The sequence below is a fragment of the Protomyctophum parallelum genome, assembly GCF_964188405.1.
Source record: "Protomyctophum parallelum genome assembly, chromosome: 18".
NCBI lineage: Eukaryota > Metazoa > Chordata > Actinopteri > Myctophiformes > Myctophidae > Protomyctophum > Protomyctophum parallelum.
Window position 1 is genome coordinate 30,154,351 of NC_139716.1, and position 22,190 is coordinate 30,176,540.

The window sequence follows — 22,190 nt, forward strand, 5'->3', positions numbered from 1 at the left end:
TTAAAAGAAAGATATAGAATATGAGCCATGCAGGAGGATATGGTTTCAAAGTTGTGCCATTTTACTGAAGTGATGAACACCAGTTACAAACATTTCACTCAGTGGCTGCAGCATGCGCACACACACACACACACACACACACACACACACACACACACACACACACACACACACACTCACACATCACCCCAATCACAACAGTCAATATACAGTACATGTGGTGTTCCTCAGACAGACAGACTTATCAACCCTGTAGCAACACACACACAAACACAGTACTTGTTTTTAATGTTTTTTTGTGGCTTTCGCCTTTTTTATGGAGGGACAGACAGTAGGCTGACAGGAAATGGGGGAGAGAGATGGGGGGGAAGACATGCAGTAAAGGCCGTCGGGATCGGGAGTCGAACCCGCGGCACACTGCCAGACTGGATTGCCAGCCAATGTGCCTGGACCACTGAGCCACGGCCCAGGCCAACACATTTTTAACTGAAATGACATTCTTTTGTGTGATTTTCTCCACTGAGCATTTTTTTTGCACATCTTAGATCGGAGTGCAATTCTCAGTCCTTCCACATTCACTATTGCTATTTTTCCAAATCATTGTTTTTGCCACACCCCCTATTGTTTCCTGAAATGACGCCTCTGCATCTGGGACCCGTATAAGCAGGTGTAATCCTTACAGTAGATTTAGCAACACTGCTAGTAGTTAGTTAGTTTATTTATCTCAGTCATTTTTAAACAATACAGTTGAATATTCAGAATGAGGGTTACAAAGTTACAGTTTGACTGAAAAGGTTTGCCGAAGCTTATTATGCCCACCTTATTAATGATTCAAATAATAAAAGGGAAAAAAAGAACAGAAAAAAACAAAAACAAGAACAAAAGCATGGAAAGTCAGTAAGTAAGTTACTATAGTAGTGTGATGGCGATGGTGAAAAGCAGCCTTTACTTGTGGTTACTAGCCTGGTTACTACTAGTAACCACAAGCTCCTTTGGTAATTTTTTTCTTCGTAATTAGTTTTTTTGAGTTTCCATGCAAACCCTCTCGCCCTCGCTCCAAATATCTCTTACGAACAAACCATAAGATTTTTAGCTTGGTCTGCATAGTAGAGCTAGCAGATGGCTCTATTCAATGCTTCCCCCCCCCCTTTTTTTATCCCAGAGAACATATAAAGATATGTTTCTCTGACTTTAACGTCCTGTCTAATTGTATGTGGCGGATTGTAAACGGGTGTTCTAAAGTTAGGTTTGGGAACTGTAGCCGGTGTCTGGACCGTGGCATGGCATAGGCCCGGGCCTGCTAGCTATAGCGCCAGCCCCCGTGCTCCGGTGGTTTGCAGACCACTGTGGCAGCAGCTGGATTGCTTGTTGTTGGGAGAAATAATTACAATTGTAAGAGTTTTCTCTACAATTTCTTTCTGTATTCTTTATTTTGTTTTTTACCCCCGTACTGCCCTCATTTTCTAACTTTGCTGATGTAGTGTTTTGAGGAGCCCTAGAATCGAAGGCTGTTCTTAGTGGTCGCAGTGTGACGCTCTTTGTTGTTGTTCAATTTAGTCGCATGTCAATAAAGCCCCAGAGTATTCTGGTATAGACTGAAATATTGTGTGGGGTTGATGTATTTGACTTTGCTTGTTTTTAGTTTGTATGTTTGCGTTAAGAGGTTTTCCCCCTTGCGTGTATCTTCTTCCATGTCGTACATTGCTTTGTTGTATTTACTAGCCCTTATACCCGTTGTGGCCGCAGGGGGTACTGCGCAGGGGGTACTGCGCATTTTTTATATACTAATACATTCATTATTAATTCATAATGTGTTCAATTGGAAAAAAAGGGCTTCCTTAAGACCTCCATATTATTATGGCCAATGCCTGTGTGAAAAGTGGGAGTGTTTGTTGTAGGCGGTGAGGAGATACGGCGGTGTTTCTGACAGACAGACATTCAGACAGACAGACATTATCAGAATTATAGTATGATGATGATGATGATGATTATAGTATGATGATGATCGTTACTAAGGAGTAACAAATGCATCTCAGACCCTCAGTTCAGTCAAGACAACTCATGAATGGATGACATATATATATATTGAATATAAAAAGCAATATATTTATTATGATTTGGCGACGAATTGGATCTGTTTTTTAGGTACTCTGATCAAGCGCATCAGTCCCAAACATAGGGACTCTGAATCCACCCGTAACAGCAGATGGTAGATGCATGGGGTAGAGGGGGATGAGCAGCAAAAGTTTAAGCAGACTGCATAAAATAATATGTTTTAGGTGTACTTGGATATATTCGTACTAAATTATCTACTAAAAAGTCACAGATGACTTGCCAGATAAACCTTCACCTGTCAGTGTGTATACAGTATAGTAATTGGCTATACTATACATGTACAAATGCACACAGCAATTTGGAAAGAACTTGTCTTGGGCCACTTCCCTACTTCCTTCACAGGTGTTACAGATGATACTAATGAAGGCTCTGTTCCATTCTGGTCAAACAGAGTCGGGGTGCTGCTGTTGTGCGTGTCGGCTCACTGGAAACACTCTGCTACACCAGTGTGTCTCAAAGTGTCCTTTAGTGGGTTTTAAACGGACTGGTGTACTGCCTGGTGTGTAACTCTGAGAGTGTACAAATGGAACCAATTTGGTTCCATTAGTATTGGTTCCATTTGTACACTCAGAGTTATGGGGGTCATTGAAAATAAAAAAGTTTGAGAACCACATGCACACTAAATGGAACAGCTAGAGCCTTAATTAGTATCATCGGTAACACCTGTGAAGGAAGTAAGGAGGCAGCCTGGAAGTAGGAAGACTTATTCAGTTTCCACTTCCCATCATTTAGCGTCTCTCTCTCTCTCTCTTCCTCCTGCAGCAAATCCTGCGTCACTCGCGGGCCAACGCCACCCGGGTCATCTTCCTCATCACCGACGGCTACTCCAACGGCGGCGACCCGCGGCCGGTCGCCGCCACCCTGCGGGAGCGCGGCGTGGAGATCTTCACGCTGGGCATCTGGCAGGGCAACATCCGGGAGCTCCACGACATGGCCTCGCACCCCAAGGACCAGCACTGTTACCTCGTGCACAACTTCGCCGAGTTCGAGGCTCTGGCGCGACGGGCGCTGCACGAGGGTGAGTGAGTGAGTGAGAGGAAATACAACACTTTGAATTGAGTTCTTGTTAATGTTGTACATGTCGTGCTACTTTTTAGACCCAGTGGTTTTCAACCCTTTTCATGTCAAGTGCCCATCATTTATTCTGCATTTTGAGCCACGGGCACCACCATTTGATGGCATTTTTAGCCTCTCAGACCCAACATTTGTGTTGTCGTTGGATATGATTTTGTCCACGATTCCATGCTGTACTGAACTTGGTGCCATTAACCCATTCTGACCTGAGATCAGATTCCAAAAATGTCTGTTTTGAAAATGACAGTTTTCTGAAAAAGCTATGTTTCTATGTCAGTCGTTCTTCGATTTTTCAAAAATAGCAGACCTACAAGCTCTTAGCGCGCCACTCGGTGGCGTGCTATGAGCTTGTAGATCTGCTAATTTTCAATAGCTAAAGCATAACATGATGCCAACACCAAAATGGGTGCCCGGTCAGAATGGGTTAAGAGAGATAACAGGCAAACGTCGATCAAAATAAAAATGATTCTGCATTCTCTCTAAAGTAGTAGAAGTGTAGACTTGTAATTCAGTAATGCAGACGTTTAACAATAATTTAACTCTTGAGAGCGTTCAATGAAACCAAATGGACCCTGAGCATTTTACGCTCTGAAGAGTTAAAGATCTACAGTATGAGGGTCCATTTGGTTACCAACTCTTCATCATTTAGCTGGGGACCACCTTGAACCTTCTCAAGGCCCACTGGTGGTCCCTGGACCACTGGTTCAAAACCACTGCTTTTGGCTAAAACGCTCACTTTCCTCTGACAATTTCCGCCAACTCTGGACATATACTGAAGGTGCTCAGTCTAGTTTTAATAACACAAGGGGATAGTATAATTATTATTAGATATCTTTTACCGTCTGCATGCAGGGTTTTTCGTGCTATATACTCCCCTAACTCCCGTAATTACTCGCCTCATCGTCATTTGCACCGGAGTTATGTTCCTCTTATGTGTGGAGGTTTTGACCCCGTTAACGTAGGACGATATTGTTTCTTTTTTAAGTCATCTTTCTCATGGTTCTGTGCTCTCATGTCCTGCCAACAGCCATGCAGCTTCAATCCCATTCAGACATGACGACGGAACGCCCGCTTCCCACAGTTCTGCGGGACTTCCCGCTCGCTCATCAAGCGGAAATGGGACTGTCATGGTTGTCAAATATCAATTGCAGTTGAATCGCTTCCTAAAACACGACCAGCTAATATAGCGAACGCACGCACGCACGCACACACAGTCACAAACCCAGGCAGTACTGTCTGTAGGTAGAGTAGTGAATGGGTCAGGGTATTAGTCGCAGTCAGACAGAGGAAGGATAAAGGCTTTTACAATGAAAGCCAGGCCTCGTGGCTATCTATCAGCTCAACCTCTGTTCTCTGACACATCCTAAAAAACAAACCCACAGGTATACTCTGAGATGGCTTGGGGGTGGCTGAGAGAGACCCCGTCCTCTTGTACTCCTGATGTGTTCCGCTGCTGCTGACCTGGGGTCAGATCTGACCAGAGCCTTCTTCAATGGATAACATGCACACTATAGATGTCTTACCTCGTTGTTTTAGTACAGTGGTTTTCAACCTTTTTCATCAAGGCCCATTATTTGAGCCACGGGCCACCATATACGATGTCGTACACAATTCCATGGTGTACTGAACTTGGTACCATAGGAGAGATAAAAGACAGACCGTTGATCAAAATAAAACATATTCTACATTCTCTCTAAAGTAGCAGAAGTGTAGACTTCTTGTAAATTAAGTAATGCAGATGTTTAACAATAATTTAACTCTTGAAAGTGTCAAACTTTATTCGTTTTATTTATTCGTTTTACGCTCTCAAAGAGAGTTCAAATCTACAGTATAAGGGTCCCTTTGGTTACCCAACTTTCTATCATTTAGCTGGGGACCACCTGGAACCCCCTCAAGGGCCACTGGTGGTCCCCGGACCACTGGTTGAAAACCACTGTTTTAGTAAAAAATAACCCTTTCCCCTTTAAAACAAATCAAAATGATAACACTGCAGCACTGCACCGGCATTAGTGTCACAATATCAGTCTGTTGCATTGCACACTTTTACTGTTTAGTGATGTCCTAGTGTTTCCTGTTGTCCCTAGTTGTGTTTGCCTGTCTTGTCTTACCTCCTTGTGATTACTAGTTTTCTCCACCTGTGTCCTGTTAGTCTCCCAGCCAATCCCAGTGTTGATTGTTTGTTCTGTTCACCTGTGTACTGTATTGTGATCCCTGTGTCTACTTAAACCCTCAGTTCCTTATGTTCCCTGCTTGACTATAGATAGTTGTTATGGTGTTCTCTAAGTACAGTAGTGTTTCCAGTCCTATGTGTATTCTATGTTATCCTGAGTTTTGGGTGAATAAATCCCTCTGCATTTTGACTTCCATGCCTTTAACCAGTCTGTTCTGCATTTTGGGTCCTACTTGAGTCGCACCGTGACAGTTAGGCTTGTTGCTATATAGCCACACCATTAAAAGCTCTCTCTCCTCAAGTCTCACTCTTTCTACAGTGTCAGTGACCCAGTATAAGCTTGTTAATAACATGTGTGTTCTTCTTTGCGTTCCAGACCTCCCCACGGGTAGCTACATCCAGGAGGACTTGTCTCGCTGCTCGTCCCTGTGCGAGGCGGGCAGGGACTGCTGCGACCTGATGGCCAGCTGCAAGTGCGGAACGCACACGGGACAGTACGACTGCGTCTGCGAGAAGGGACACTACGGGAAGGGCCTGCAGCACGAATGCACAGGTATGGAGGAATTAAGAAAGCACACACAGCTGCTGTTGCTTCTTCGACGTCACACTACTTAAGTATACAGACCATACAGTAGACTGTCTGTGTTGGGGTTTGTGAGTGAGTGTGTGTGTGTGTGTTCTGGTATATTGCACAAAATTGGCCCATAAAGTCATCTTACTCTTAAGGGCTGTATTTTGCGTGTCTTAAGTACCAGGTCTTATTCCCTAACTTGAGTAAAAACTAAAGACCTGGAGGCGTGATCAATGCCATTTTGGCTATTCTGAGTGGCCAAAGAGCATTGATCCACGCCTCCAGGACTTTAGTTTACTCAAGTTATAGGGAATAAGACCTGGTACTTAAGACAACGCGAAATACAGCCGGTCTCAAAATGACATAAAATCTAATATCCTCGATCGCTGCTGAAAACCGTCCCATCTCTGTGGGGCAGAAACCTTGTACTCCATATTTCATCTTGGATGTTTAGTTTTTTCATAAATGAATGCTATTATTGGGGATCATCATTGATGAGGTCAGATCGACATATGGAATGAATTCTGTACTGGCCATATATGGAGCGTGTCTTGGGTGTACAGGGTTTGATGAGGTCAGATCGACACATGAAATGAATTCTGAGGTGTGACGGACGGACCTGTTTTTCAGGTTTTCATAGTAAACCGCTACCTCGCAAAACACAACGCGCAACATGCATTCATAACATGCAGTACCGGTACTTGCACCATGAGTACTGTATAAATGGCCGTGTGATATGTTGTTGATCTGCACAGCCACCGAGAGGTACTGTGATTAATTAGCGTTTAGCGGTTTTGAGTTCTCATTGAGTTAATCATATAGTTCTCGCTGGTGGAGACAAACGGATTATCATAATTAACTTGATGTGTTCATGAGAGCCCTGACACTCCTAGGGGTGATCACACCAACATGTCTTGCGTAATTAAGCTATACACTTCAAAGCGGCGTATCGGGGAAAACATTGTGGTGTACTTACTGTATGCAAGGGGCCTGCATTGCATCGAATGATGAATCATGGAGGAAACATTTATTCAACTAGATGTTGAGTCTCGAATTCTAATATCATCCCTCCGTCCGTCTTCAACCGCTTATCCGTAGTCGGGTCGCGGGGGCAACAGCTCCACCAAGAGAGCTCCAACCTGCCCTCTCCAGAGCAACATTTGTACAGTAACTTCCTCCTATGTAATCCGATATGTAATCCATCCTTGGTCTGCCCCCCGGGGACCTCCTAGGGAGACACTCGAGAGGCATCCTAACCTACATGCCCGAATCTAATATAACATAGAGGGCAATGTATTTGGAGCAATACGCCTCAGTGTGATGCATCCCCGGCCCCTTCGGTTATAATTTACATTGTAAGGAGGATATTAAGCCATTTTGGGCCGGGAACCCCTTTTTGGTGTTAGCATTATGCTATGCTTTAGCTATTGAAAAATAGCAGATCTACAAGCTCACCGAGTGGCGCGCTAAGAGCTTGTAGGTCTGCTATTTTTTGAAAAATTGAAGAACGAGAAGGCATTTTTTTAGAATCTGATCTCAGGTCAGAATGGGTTAAAGCCATGCTGTTGAGAATTCTGGGCCCGGGTGTGAATTCCACACGCTGTACAGAACGGTGCGGGCTGTCAACACACATCCGTCTCTCTCGTCCATCAGAACGATAAGGAAATGACTGTGGTCGAGACTGTGGTTCGTTCTTCCTGGTTGAGAGAGATCGAACTACAGGAATGAGATCCTTTTTTTTTTCTTTCTAGTTGCGGCAATGCAGTCACGATGCGACCTTCAGGCGCATTTCCACCGAGACGCCTACGTTAATCAAATGTGATTTGTTCTCCTTGGACCCACTTTACAGGCTTTATCGAATAAATACATTAGAGCAGCCTTCAATCCGAAGACATAGTCGTTGCTGTCATGACTTATTGGCTAAGGCAAGTCACCCCTCCTTAGCCTTTTAAATGCTAGACCACAGCTAATGCTCCGTCTCGTCTGACGGGGGCCTTCATAATGCACAATGTCTGCCAGTGTTGCAATCAAGAAGTTCAGAGAGGAAACACGCAGCGCGTTGTGGCCGTGTGTGTGATTGTTGGAGAGCACCGAGACAGCACGACAAATGGAACGGTCCGTGTGCGTGTGTGTGTGTGCGTGTGTGTGTGTGCGTGTGCGTGCATGCGTGCGTGTGCGTGTGTGTTTATACGTCTGAGTATAACGGAGTTGCAGTGCTTATTGCTGGAGAGAAACTGTGATAACAATCTATCTATATCCCCTTGACTGGGAGGTGAATGGGTGATAATAATTGTGACGCCCACGTGCTGGCTTTTTTAAAATCTTGAGCTGTTTGTTATGTGAAAACAATTCCGCCCCCCAATTCCCGTTCAAGTCAATGGCAAAATAAATTACTATGACCTCACTTACTACTTGATAGTGGGTGCAGCAGATCAACCGCTCAAAGGCAGGCACCGCTCACTTCACACGTGGGGTGTGATTTGTTTTTTAAATAGCGAATTGTGAGAGAAGTGTGTACCATATTCTGGAAAGAGGGGGGGCGGGGGTAAAGAAGAGTACAGTCTAGGTCGAGGCGCACATACAGTAGAGAGAGAAGCAAAACCTGGAAGCGGGGTGGGGCGTTCAAGTGCTGAGGGCATCGGGGTCGTCTTTCCCCAGCCACACGCCGCCCTAATTCCCCTCAGATGCTGTCGAGACCGGAGGGTCTGCTTTGCCTTATTAATGTGTTTGATGGTTTAATTAATAGCAGAGGGCAGACTGCGGAGCTGGTCTCAGCCGGCACCAAGGAAAAAGGAAAAGGACACAGCGAGAGACACTCCCGGCCCCCACAAAAAAGATGTTTTCCTCTCCTCCCTCCCGTCTGTCAATTTCTCTCTCTCTCTCTTCTCTTTCTTATTTTTCTGTTATGAGACACGGTCTCACACATTTCATTTCGTCACACTTGTCACACACACACACCGCTCAGCCAACTCATTTTTATTTATACCGCAAGCAGTCAAAGAAGTCAAAGAAAAAGAAAAATCATCTTTGAACACTGCAGTCCATTGAAGATTGTTTTGGCTGTTAAGCTGTATAATATACCATACGTTCTGTCTGAGGAGGGTTTTGCTCTGAACTTTAAAAAAGCATAATTCGATTTGCTGTAAAAAAAAATGAACCGGTAACCAGGAAACCAACAAAGTTGACAAAACGTTGTAGATTTTTGCTCTGTTTAATGTTGTTGCTTTAACCTCGCGCGGCTTGGCTGAACCACAGGTGTTGTGTGAGTTATTACGGGCACTCTCTTTTGCTTTTCCTTGGGGAGGGGGGGGGGGGTTGCCAGAGTGCCTGAGTGGCAGACAGAGGTGGCAGCCATGTACTGTTACTGTGGCGTGACGCTGGCACAGACTTGCAGGTTGGTTCTGCTTTTCGTAAACCGCAAAAAACTCGGTGCACACACGGAGTCGCGGCTTTGGCAGCACGCTATAGTCGTCGGGCAGCCCCGGGCCGTCACCCTTTGACTCAGAAAGCATTTGAGGTTTCGCAACATTTTTCCTTCAATCGTTATGTTTCATATTCGATGACATTTTACGAAAAGCAGCGCTGTCGTCGCTCTGACTTATATCGGAGGGAAAGGAGAGAACGAGAACTGTTCCTCATTTTGCTGCAGGGACCCCCGTGGAACCCTCTCAAGGACACTATAGGGGGGTCCCCGGACCCTACCTTGAGAACCAACTGGTCTCACAGATGACCACTTCAACATAATAGTTCCAAAATAGAAAAGTGTGTGTGTGTGTGTGTTAATTTATCTCAGTCATTTTTAAACAATAACAGTTGAACATTCAGAATGAGGGTTACAAAGTTACAGTTTGACTGAAAAGGTTTGGGCTGAAGCCGAAGCTTATTATTATGCCCACCTTTTATTAATGATTCAAATAATAAAAGGGGGGAAAAAGAACAGAAAAAAACAAGAACAAAAGCAATGGGAAAACTGATTCTCTACAGTGCCGTGCTTCTTAAATATCAATGTGTGTGTGTGTGTGTGTGTGTGTGTGTGTGTGTGTGTGTGTGTGTGCGCGCGCGCGAATGCAAACATGTTGGTGCATGTGTTACTGCACGTGCACAGTGTACGTGTGAGTGATTGCATGCATACTGTATCTGTTATCGGCCTCACATAGTACAGTACTCTGCTCATTGGTCGTCAGACCAGAGAGAGAACCACCTTACTGTAGGTGTCTGTGAATATTATGTGAAGGAGGCTATGGGCCAGCTGGACCTCTCCCCCTTTGAAGTGTGCCACAAAATAAACGCACCCCCACCACCACGGTGGTATGCCATCGCTCATAGAGATTATCTGGAGGCGTGCTTGTTCCACATCGTCTGTCCTCAAATGGAAACTGCTGACGTATAGATTCTTCTTCCCCGTGATATATCGGCCCGGTGTTCCGCGCACGCCGTATGACCTCTATAAGCTATTGTTTGGAGTTGATATAGCTTCATATTTGTTTTGTTATAGAGCCCCTTAATTCCCATGTGGAAATGCACAGCATCACTCCGAGTCCTGACTGAGCCCCAAAGGGGGGTCATCCGGTCATAATTCAATGTGTCCGTCGCTCGGTTGGATGTATACTGTACCGTATCTTCGTCTCTTTTGTTTTTTCGCACAGGGGTTCGTTCACTTTCAACCCCTTCCCTTCTCTCTAAAAAATGTCTTCTACATGTCTTCTACATCCATTTTCTGAAAAGGCTATGTTTCTATGTCAGTCGTTCTTCGGTTTTGAGCTTGTAGATCTGCTATTTTGCAATAGCTAAAGCATAACATAATGCTAACACCAAAAGGGGCTCCCGCCCAAAATTGGTTAACACATGCACATAACAATCTTTCACATTCATGCACACACATGCACATGAGCATGTGCACACACACGCACCGACAGACACACGTTTCCACACGCACGCACACATAATACACTCACACACACACACACACACACACACGCACACACACACACGCACACAGTTCTGACACATACCAGAAGGCTGTATAGAAACGCAATAGAATACGTCTTGTTTATCCTATCACAGACAGTAGACACCACAACAGTCCCATCCGTCACTCCGTTAGGCACTTTCAAACATACAGTGCAGAATTTATTGGGTGATTTAATTTCCGGGGGGGGATATTTACGTATGTACTAAGAGTTTGATTTGTAAGTGGAAAGTACGATTTTTTTGGAACTCACTCAAAAAACCCCAGGCCTGATTTATAAGCATATACTGACCGTTTACAGACTCTGCGTACTTAACATGTAAAATTCATCTTTAGCTGTCGCCCTCTGCCTTATATCAAACTCTCAGATAATACATTTCAGAGCTTTGTCGGGGGGGGGGGGGGGGGGGGAGTCCTTGAAATATCTCTCTCTCCTCTCTCTCTCACCCTTTCTTTCCTTTTTGTCTCTGTGTTATGTTGGCTATGGCATCATTCACCTTGACACCAGAAAGAGCACATAAACCCTATATCAATGTTTCCCCTAGCCAGAAGCTGATATGAATAAATAAATGAATGCCTTTATTGCAGACTCAGGGTCCATGGTGGGCGTGTCCACATAAAAACAGCCTTTTAACAAATCCTGTACACTTTTTTTGGAGAAACTCTTCCTCCTTCCTGCCTTGTTTTATAGGCAAAATATATTGTACTATTGTTAATTAATAACAATAATGTTTTCAAATGGGTGTAGTGTGACTTGATACTTCATTGCCAAGCAGTTGCACACCAAAAATTGCTGATCTACAAGTTGAACGTGTCACGCTGCAAATGGGCTGCATGCCACTGTGAGATTGTAGAGCGGCTATTTTCGCAACTAATCATGATTGAGGAGATCGTTAGAAATGATTTAGTTTTTCTCCTACTAGGTATATATTCTTGTGGGAAGGTGGAGTATAGTGTAGTCCTTGAGGATTGTTAATAACAACAACAATGTGATTTCACAGAGGAGAGTTGGTGTGCATGTGTAGTCCTACACATGGAATTAAAAGTTATTTATTTTGTCGTCCTGTACTGCCTCTACTAATGAGGTAGCAGGTTTCGGAATCCCGAGTAACAACTCACCAAATACACTTCTCCCCCAGACCTTCTCGTGTGCTCATATGCTTTCCTCTTGTCTCCAGTCATGTGTCTGTTCTCAGTATTGTTCACTTCCCATTGTTGTCTGTTGTTTTTGTCTATAGCTATACTTCCTTCCTTGTTTTACGGTGAATATACTTAGTATTTTATTTCCTTGTTTTATTGTGAATACTTGTAAATGTACGTGAAGTTGTGTTGAGTGTATGAGTGTATAAATATATATATATAATATTCTGTGAAAGTGTGAAATGGCTGAGGTTGTGAAAACCCCCCCAAAAAAACCTGCTTTTTGTGTGCGTGACTCTGTGGTGTTTCCCAGTGTTGTTTTCTGCTGAAGAAATGTTTCTGCTGAAGCAATGCTTTAGCTATTGAAAAATAGCATATCTACAAGCTCATAGCGCGCCACCGAGTGGCGCGCTATGAGCTTGTAGGTCTGCTATTTTTGAAAAATCGAAGAACCACTGACACAGAAACGTAGCTTTTTCAGAAAACTGTCAGGATGTAGAAGACATTTTTAGAATCTGATCTCAGGTCAAAATGGTTAAAAGTGCTTATTGTGTGCGTGAGTCTGACTCTGTGGTGTTTCCCGGTGTTGTTTTCATGCTGAAGAATTGTGCTCAAAATGTGAACGCTGACCCAGTTCTGGTCCATAGTTCTTGGCAGCGGGCTGAAGGGCAAATGCCAGGGATTGCACGAGGACACGCAAAGGAGGACTTTTGGGTTCAAACCCCCCCTCCTCCCCCCACTTCTTTGTTTGAATTGATTCAAATGGAAGTTTACATTATAGTGTGTGGTGGAATGTTCTTTTAGTAAGGGAACGAGAGGGATTCCTTGTCTCAGCAGAACTACGCATGCTTGTTGTGGAGAATCCAGTCAGCAGAGAGAGAGAGAGAGACTGAGAGCCAGAGTGAGAGAGAAACAGAGGTGAGAGCAGAACAAAGAAAGAGACGAGCGACATTCGAAATCCCACCCGGTCTGTGCTTATAACCACGCCCCGCATCTGTGGCCAACGCGGGGGTACCTCTCCAGGGCCGGATTTACCCTCCCAAGGGCCAAATTTACAAATAGACAAATTTTCAGGGCCCCCGTGGGCTGCGCGGTGCATTTCCGCCAAGAAAACACAGCGTAACTGTCGGCATGTGACTGCAGTGACATTGAGAGCAGAAGCTCTCAATGTTTTTCATAATACTAAATATACAATAACTAAACATAAATCTCACTTGAATTGGATTGCAATACTTTACAATTTCAAATCATTAAAAATAAAATAAAATAGATGTTTTATTTTTTGGGGGGGGGGCCCCCCCCAGTTGGGGGCCCTCGGGCTGCAGCCCACCCTAGCCCAATGATAAGTCCACCTCTGTGCCTCTCGCCTCCAACAACTGCGGACTATATATATTATATTACTCTAGTCTCTGGACTAGACGGAGACGGAGGCCTCGCCGTCTCCAGTGAACTTGAGCCACGTGGGACACCATACCGAGCGAGCTGAAGCGAGCGAGTTGCCGCGTCGAGCGTTGCGAAGTTCACTTTCGCTGACTCTGGGCCGTTCGAGTTGCGACCCGATATGGACAGAATAGTGAATCATGTTCTGGCGAGAGTGTTTGCCTGGCCAGTGGCCAGGGCTACTGGCCAATCACAGCGCGTCCTTGCACAACCCGGGTATAGGTTTTCGGAGCACCAAACTGTCTCCGACAATTCAGATACAGTTAGGTTGTTGGTGGGCCATGTTCGTGACAGTTCAGATACAGTTAGGTTGTTGGTGGGCCATGTTCGTGACAGTTCAGATACAGTTAGGTTGTTGGTGGGCCATGTTCGTGATTCAGTCATCGTAGAGGTGGGTGGAATCTGGCAGACAAAATATGTTGATTTGTGGGATGAGCGTGCAAATAAGTGTCACGGCAATCGGACGCTGTGTTCATGATTTGAGGCATTTTGTTCGAATCTTCGGAAGCCAATCTTAGCCAATCAGGATTTGTTCGCAAATCACGCAAATATGTTCGATTAAATATCCAAAAATGTGTTTCGGCCTCCTGGTGGCGCTATGACAGGCCGATGTGAAACATTTAGGGCAGAGGTTCTGCTCTGGCGTGTGTGTGTGTGTGTGTGTGTGTTAATTTAGTTAAAACCAATAAATATACGTTATAAAAAATATATATATATCAAAGCTTGTCTGCAAAAAAAAAGTGTTTTAACCCATTTTGGACTGAGGCCGATTCTAAAAACTTAAAATATTTAACTAACGGCATAAAATATCTATATAATACTGTACATACTGTACAGAGCCCCAAAAGGGGTTCCCGTCCAGAAGGGTTATAGAACACCAAAAGGGGTTCCCGCCCAGAATGGGTTAAACCGGTGATTTAAAAGATGTCGCTGAACATAAGTGCGACTAAACCACAAACAAAGCCATTGTGCCAGGTTGTTTTTTATTTTGCTCTAACTTAGACTCCGGAAATAAAGTCTATATAAAAGCTCTTATCACCCACCCACCCCGTTCCCCTTCCCCTTTTCCTGAAGGCAGCGTGCACACCCCCCTTCCCCACCGCCCTAATTAAAAGACACATATAGGTCTGTAAAAAAGTCTTAATTGATGACTGGTGTTGTCGTGTTTGTAGGTCAGGGCAGTAAAGCAAACAGCGTCTGGTGTGTTTGTGTGTGTACGTGTGCGTGCGCGTGAGTGCGCATGTGTGCGCTTGTGTGTGCGAACATGCACATGTGGGCACGTGCGTCTGTCGGAGAGAGGGGGGACTGTAAACTTGGACCTACTGTATACAGTACGGTAACTTCTCTGTCGGAGACTGAAGAAAACACGAACCCCTCCATTCTACCCTCCGTATCTTAAGCTCTTGTTTTCCTCCTTAAATGTGTCACTCTTAACAGGTTTGTTAAAACTCACAATGGTGTTGCTTTGAGTTTGAGACACAAAACATACTTACAAGTACAGCGTTGCATATACACTTATACAGTAGTGACATGTTCAGTAGTGGAAAAAGTACTCAATTGTTAAGTATACGTAGCAATACTTTGAGTACTCAAAGTACCTGTAAAAGTAGGCCTACTGGAAGTTGGAAAGACTCAAATAGTAGCCTACAAATACCTCAAAATTCTACTTAAGTACAGTATACTTAAAGGGACACTTCAACCCTTTTTCAACCAGATCTTATTTTAATGATGTTTGAGAAGAAACACTTTCCTGTGTTTTTTATGTGGGTAATATGGGTTTTTAGATATTTTAGTATTTCAAGACATGACATCATGGACACTTAACCCCCTTTGGTGTTCTAAGCATTATGTTATGCTTTAGCTATTAAAAAATAGCAGATCTACAAGCTCATAGCACGGCACAGAGTGCCGCGCTACAAAAAAATGTGGCTCAAATTTGGAATATATATTCTTTCAGAGCGAACATTTTTAACTCAAATCTTTGCTTCTGGGGGTCCCTGGAACAACATAATGACACAGAAACATAGTTTTTGTTTTAGAAAACTGTCATGACATTTTGTAGAATCTAGTGTCAGGTCTAAATGGGTTAACTGGACTACAATTCCCATAATGCTTTGGTGCACTGCTCCTCCTCATGGATAGGGGGAGGGCTGTCTTACTGAGACAACATGTAGTCCAGGAAGTAAGTGAGCCCAGTGTCTATTGTGGGCATTGGGGTACTAAAATGTCTAAAAACACATACAGTATTACCCACATAAAACCCCCCAGGAAATGTTTCTTGTCTCCTAAACATCATTAAAATAAGATCTGGTTGCAAAAGGGGTGAAGTGTCCCTTTAAGTAAATGTGTGTAGTTACTTTCCACCACTGCATATGTTCATACTGTACATACTGTACGTTAACGCAGACAAGACCACAGCTGATCCTATCATCTCGTCACTCTCCATCTTCCTCCCATGTGTTCTCTGCCGCCATCCCTTTGTAAATCGTCTCTTTTTAGTCTGTTCAGTTAAAGTTTTCTCTCCGTCTCTCACGTCGGGGCCGATTCAGTATGGCCATAAACATTTACTATTCACACAGAAAAAGCATTAAGTAGCCGTTTCGCACAGCAGAGAAACACCCCTCGTTAAATCTGTCGTAATTCCCCGGCAGGGGCGCGGCGACTGCTCCACGCCATACATATCGTATACGTGTGTGCGGCGTGCGCAGGGGCATATATTTTCAGAAACACTCAATTAAACATGTTATATGTGTACAGTAAGTGCAATGGGCTCATTTATACGTATACTTGCGCCGGCGGTGTCACACACCGAAAATAGCCAAACTATAAGCTCACAAGCTTGTTGTGAACTTGTAGATGTGCAATCTTTGGTGCGCAACGGGATGTACGATCAAGTATACATGAGGCTTAATGTGACTAAAGTCACATGGCGCACACTCCTTCTGATGTTGAAAGGGCCCCATACTGTCATGGTCACGTCCTGAGCCCCTCCGTTTGTCCATGATTTTCCTCTTTCTCTCCCACGTCCTGCTCCTCTGACTCTGATTGCCCTGAGTGCCATCACCTGTGGGAACCAGCTGAGCCAGGTTGGGTGATGACGTTGGCTCCAGTGACTATTTAAACTCTGCCTTGTGTTTGTTCAGTGCTGGATATCAAGTTGGTGTCAGGGTTTTATGTTCAGTGTAATGTACTTCTGTTATCCTATGTAATTTCCTAAGTAAAGTCAAGTGTATGTGATCTTCTTGTCCTGCCTTTGTTTGAGTTTCCTGCACTTGGGTCCTATAACACCTGCAAACCGTGACACATACTTGATACTTCCATCACCTCGTCGTGCATACGGTATGGATGCATGTTCTGTTTGGTCACTCGTGAGCGGAGAGAGTTTGTGGTTAGAGACCCAGGCTGCCAGGCAGGCTGCCAGTGGCCATGTGGTGACTGTGGTGCTGCTGTCTGGATGTGTCACATCATGTCACACCCTGCAGCGTTCCATTTTCTTTGCGGTCACTTTGTGGATGCAGATGCACACGCATGCACCTAGCGCACACACATTTAACCATAGCATCCCTATTCTGGGTATATATGTCAAAGGTGAAGAGACTCTGAAGAGAACGTTCGGTGAAAAATGGCTAAGCTACAAGCTCACAAAGTGTCACAATACAAAAGGTTAGTGAGATTGTGGATCAGCTATTTTTCATTGAAGAGCTTTGGTGTAATAAAGGAAGGGGACCAAGTATAGACCCCTGGGTATACCCCCGTCAACAAAGTATTAGGGTTTAAGTGGTTAAACCGAAGTTATTGTAAGTGTTTCTTGAGAACATTTGTGGGTTTGTGAGCTTTTAGAAATGTTTGACTTTGACTTTTTATCCTTCTCGACACGGCATCCGTGTCTGTCCTGTTTCCCGACCCCTGCAGTCTTTTTTCGTTTTTTTTTTTGCAATTATGTTTTTATTTTGGTCATTGTGTACTTTACACAATGTCATTGTGTACTTTACATCATGTGATCAAGTGCATTACAATCGTCTGCTCGTTTCTCACAGGTATATTTCCCATGTTCTCAATGGTGACCAAAGTTACAATGTTTTCTTTTTTTCCCTCAGGGTGAAAAAACAAACAGGAATCAGTGACCCTTTTCATCAGTCTGTTTAACTTCCTCCCGGTCCGTTCGCTATCTGTTGCTCTGACCCCATCTTGCTCTGAGCACCGCGTGCGCGAGTGTGTGAATGTGTGTGTTGTGGGCTTGCTTCGTTGTGTGTGCGCCCGTTCACGCTCTTTTAATTCTATTTATGTGAGGGGGGGGGGGGGGGGGGGGGCGGAAGGGCTGCTGACTGAAACTCCTCCAGTGGGAGGGAGGTTATGAGGCCAGTGGTGGAAGAAGTACTCAAATGTTTTACTTAAGTAAAAGTATCAATGCTGCAATTTTAGAAAAGGTATTGGCATCAAAATGTTCTTAAAGTACTATAAAAGTAGAAAGTACTTGTCCCAGTTTATGTTTTTCAAATGTATAACAGATGTGGCCAAAAATGTATACAGGGCTGTATATTTTGTAATGTCATTAGAATGTAATTCTACAAAGTAACTAGTAACTAAAGTTGTCAAATAATTGTAGTGCAATACATTTCAGAGGCAAATACTGTACTGTTGTACTTTTATTCGAGTAGAAGTACAACTACGGAAAATTCGACTTACTCAAGTAAAGTACAAACACCTCAAAATTGCTTAAGTACAGTACTTATTAAGTAAACATACTTAGTTACTTTCCCACCGCTGAGAGGGGCACACGCTTCGTCTGAGGCCTATAGGGTCAAAGGTCACGGGTTGAGGAGGATTCAGGAAGTCAGCAGTTTGCCAGCATTCTGGAATAAAGGCATTTCTCTTTCTCTCACAGCTCTCGCTCTCTCTCTCTCCATCCACCATGAGTCAACCTCTCTCGCTCTCTCTCTCCATCCACCATGAGTCAACCTCTGCTATAAGCTTTGACTGCACAGCTTTGCCTTCGCCACTCGAAACAGGAATGTTTCCATTGCGGACGAAAAGGGAATGTGTCCACGAGAAACATGTTTGTGGCCACATTCTTGTGAGAGTGGTGGTGTGGCACATGGCGTGATATGATATTGGGGACGATGGGAGGAGGACTGACGGGCACCGTTCAGTCAGTGTCTGTTCAGAGGAGCTTTCGGGGCTTTCATTCGGCCGAGTGCTTGCAGCGTTTACTGCGTACGCACATACACACAAGTACAAATGACACGACGCAGCCGCGCACGTGCAAACACCCATGCATGAAGAGAGAGAGCACACTGATACAAAAGATACCACCTTGACCCATTTAGACCTGATTTAAAAACATTCACTTTGAAAGAATATTATATTCAAAGATTTGCGCCACATTTTTACGATTTTTCTAAAATAGCAGACCTACAAGCTCATAGCATGCCACTCGGTGGCGTGCTATGAGCTTGTAGATCTGCTATTTTTCAATAGCTAAATTATAACAATGTTTTAAACACCAAAAGGGGTTCCCGCCTAAAATGGGTTGACCCTCAAACCCCTATTCATGTCATAATAGGCAAATATTCATTCAAATCTGGAAACATTTGGTGAAAATATTTGATGTAGAGAAAATGTGGGCAGCCAAGGATGGTCTCTGTGGAGCCCAGCTAGGGCAATGAAGTAAATACGGTTAAGGATATTGACAATTAAGTCTTGATTTCACTATGATCTGTTGGTGTGCCAATATCATTGTGGGGAGATTTGTGAACGTATGTACCTTACTGATCTAAATCTAAATGTCACCTGGACCAATTCAGAGACACAAAGACAGCCCAGGTCATCTAATTGCACTCCCTGCACTCGTCGCATAGCGATTTTAATCTGCTCCCCTCAAGGTGGAAGTTTTACCACGCTCTGTCGCATACAAACTTTTTATATCCACCACAGCTTCCTCGTGCCCTGACAGGTGCACCGCCCGACGATGACTGACACAGTAGTATAGGCAACCTGGCCTGGCAGACCTTCTAGTTTTAGAAATGCACACAGTAACACCACATGCTGTCTACTCGACCCCTTGTGTGTGTTGTAAACTCTAAGTACTGAACCTTCGTCTGGTTTGACAGACAGGTAGTGTGTTCAGGCAGTACACAATACATATCAAGTACACTGTCTCGCGTACAAGTACACAGCCATGGTCAGTGTGGTCCCCCTTATTTTATCTACTTATCTTTTTATTGGTGTATTTTACTATTTTTAACGGTGCATTAGAAGAATGCTTATTAATGGATTGAGATGACTTGACGGACATTTATGCCATGAAGTTGCCCCATCAGTGTTTTTTTCTCTTGTCCTTTGTGTTCTCGCTGTTGATACTGTTACATGTTATGGTTGCACTAAACGGAATTCCGTTGTGTGTCTCATACAGTGACGATAAAGATCGTATCTTATCTTATCTCAACGTAACCAGGAACAGACAACCCACGCACGCACGGTTTTAGTGCACGCTTTGTGAACTTTTAGTGTTGGTTATTTATCTCGGAGGCAGCGGATTGACACGTCAAGACGTCTAATTGCCAATTCTGTACCGGTTGCTACGGACGACAAGACGTCTTCCCTTGGGATTAAAAATAAATTATTATCTTTTTATTTATTTATATATATATATATTTTGAAAATTCCTCTAATCTGGTGTACAGGTGATGACATGCACATTACATGCATAATATAATTACAAATTATTTCTTTTGTTATAATAGGAGAATTGGCACTCAAAGCCTAAACTGGTGACCACCAGGTGGCGCTGAAAGAGTTTTAATGTAGCGTTTTACAGGAATGGTCTTCTTTTTGCATGCAGGCCAACTTGGAAGTTACCACCGCCGTGAGTTCCCAACACAGATTGCCAGTGGTATCTCTCTGCAATTGGGTTTTGGATGAAATTATGAAAACGATCTTTTAGAAAACGGAGGCTTTATGAGTTATGACATTCACACATGTTTGTTAAACAAGATAATCTCCATAAATCAGCACTGCACATTCTGAGGCTTTTTGGACCCATTTATACCCATTTTTAACCAAAACCATGAACCAACCAAACAGACAGGAACACAGCAGTGTTCTTGATTTTGGCATACTTTGTGTACCATATTTGTATGTGTGTGCATTTGCAGTATTCACACATGTACTGTGTGTGTGTGTGTGTGTGTGTGTGTGTGTGTGTGTGTGTGTGTGTGTGTGTGTGTGTGTGTGTGTGTGTGTGTGTGTGTGTGTGTGTGTGTGTGTGTGTGTGTGTGTGTGTGTGTGTGTGCGCGTGCGTGTGTGGTGGGTTTGTTTTGATAACATATCACTTCGCATATCGCCTCGCCGAGGAGTTATGAAAACACTTCTGCGCGCAGCATGCAGGCTAACACGGTGACATAATATATTGGTGGAAGCCCGGTGGTGAGAAATGTCTCGACTGTTCTCTGCCAAACATTTTAGTCCTTTTCCAAGTCCTCTCTCTGTGTTCTAGCTCCCCCCCCCCCCCCCCCCAGGGCTGAGAGCATTCCGTGGCCACTATACCACCACATTACTGTAACATATCTCTAGTGTACATCTGACATCTGTAATCAGGCAAAGCCCAGACTCGTGGAACCGACCGACCTTGTGTTTGTACAGTTGTTTAGTGGTTCGCCCTGGCTTTCCCAATCGAACTCCCCCTCCCGCCAACCCCCCTGGTGTGTTTCTTGGACTCTGTAATAAGCGAAGCAGGACAGTCTCTGAACTCTGGGAAGCCAGTCAGAGGTACTGTATATCTATAGCAATTGCAGGGTGAAGTCAGACGTCGGGTGCAGTACTTAGTTTAGACAGTATTTGGTTTAGACTATATAGTCATTGGTTAGACCGGTCATTAGTCCTATACAACAACTACAACATGATCTCAAACCCTGCACCCTAACCTCCCACGGGGCAGGACACCTAAACCTATATAACCTTAACCCATGTCTAACCAATGACTGGTCTAAACTAAGTGTGCACCCCCCAGACGTCGCTGTGGGAATTGGACGGAGTAATAATGAGCAGCACGTTTATAGTTTTCGTATAGTTTCCATTTCGTTTTCGTCAGTGGAAAGTCGACAGAACATTTTTCGGCCACGGTATCAGTCGAGGACGAAATCGACTCTTGAGAGAGATCTCCCTCCCTCCCACCCACCACACCGTTCTCTCCAAAAAGATTCCTTTACAGAAGTTTCCATGACGGAAGTTCTATTTTTTTTCTTCTTTTTTTTTCGGCGTCCGTGGAGGTTTCCCCTCTGCAGCAGATGGAGAGAGGAGGCTGTGGTGGGGTTGTGTGTAGGTGGACAGCTGGACTATGGCTTCCCCCTCTCTCTCTCTCTCTCTCTCTCTCCCACTCCCCTGTCCAGCTGGACGGCAGACCAGACTTCAATGGAATCCGGCGATGTGATTTAGAACCTCCTCCCGACGTTCCATAAGGCAGACGTTCCCCCCCCAAAAAACTAAAAACCTAAGGTGTTTTTTTTTTAAACCCATTTTGACCTGACAGTTTTCCGAAAAAGCTATGTTTCCATGTCAGTCGATTTTTCAAAAATAGCAGACCTACAAGCCACTCGGTGGCGCGCTATGAGCTTGTAGATCTGCTATTTTTCAATAGCTAAAGCTTGAACACCACCACCACTATGAACACCACCCCCCCCCCCCCCCAACCAACCCCATACTGTATCACGATA

General features: G+C 44.2%; 1 protein-coding gene across 1 annotated transcript in view; it reads left to right on the forward strand.

Annotated features, from left to right (window-relative positions):
• Positions 1 to 22,190, forward strand: part of svep1 (sushi, von Willebrand factor type A, EGF and pentraxin domain containing 1) — a 182,161-nt gene that overhangs the window by 37,575 nt on the left and 122,396 nt on the right. The window contains exons 2-3 of the mRNA XM_083789323.1: positions 2,878 to 3,133; positions 5,736 to 5,912. Coding sequence (XP_083645449.1) covers positions 2,878 to 3,133; positions 5,736 to 5,912 — 433 coding nt within the window. The remainder of the gene's footprint in view (positions 1 to 2,877; positions 3,134 to 5,735; positions 5,913 to 22,190) is intronic.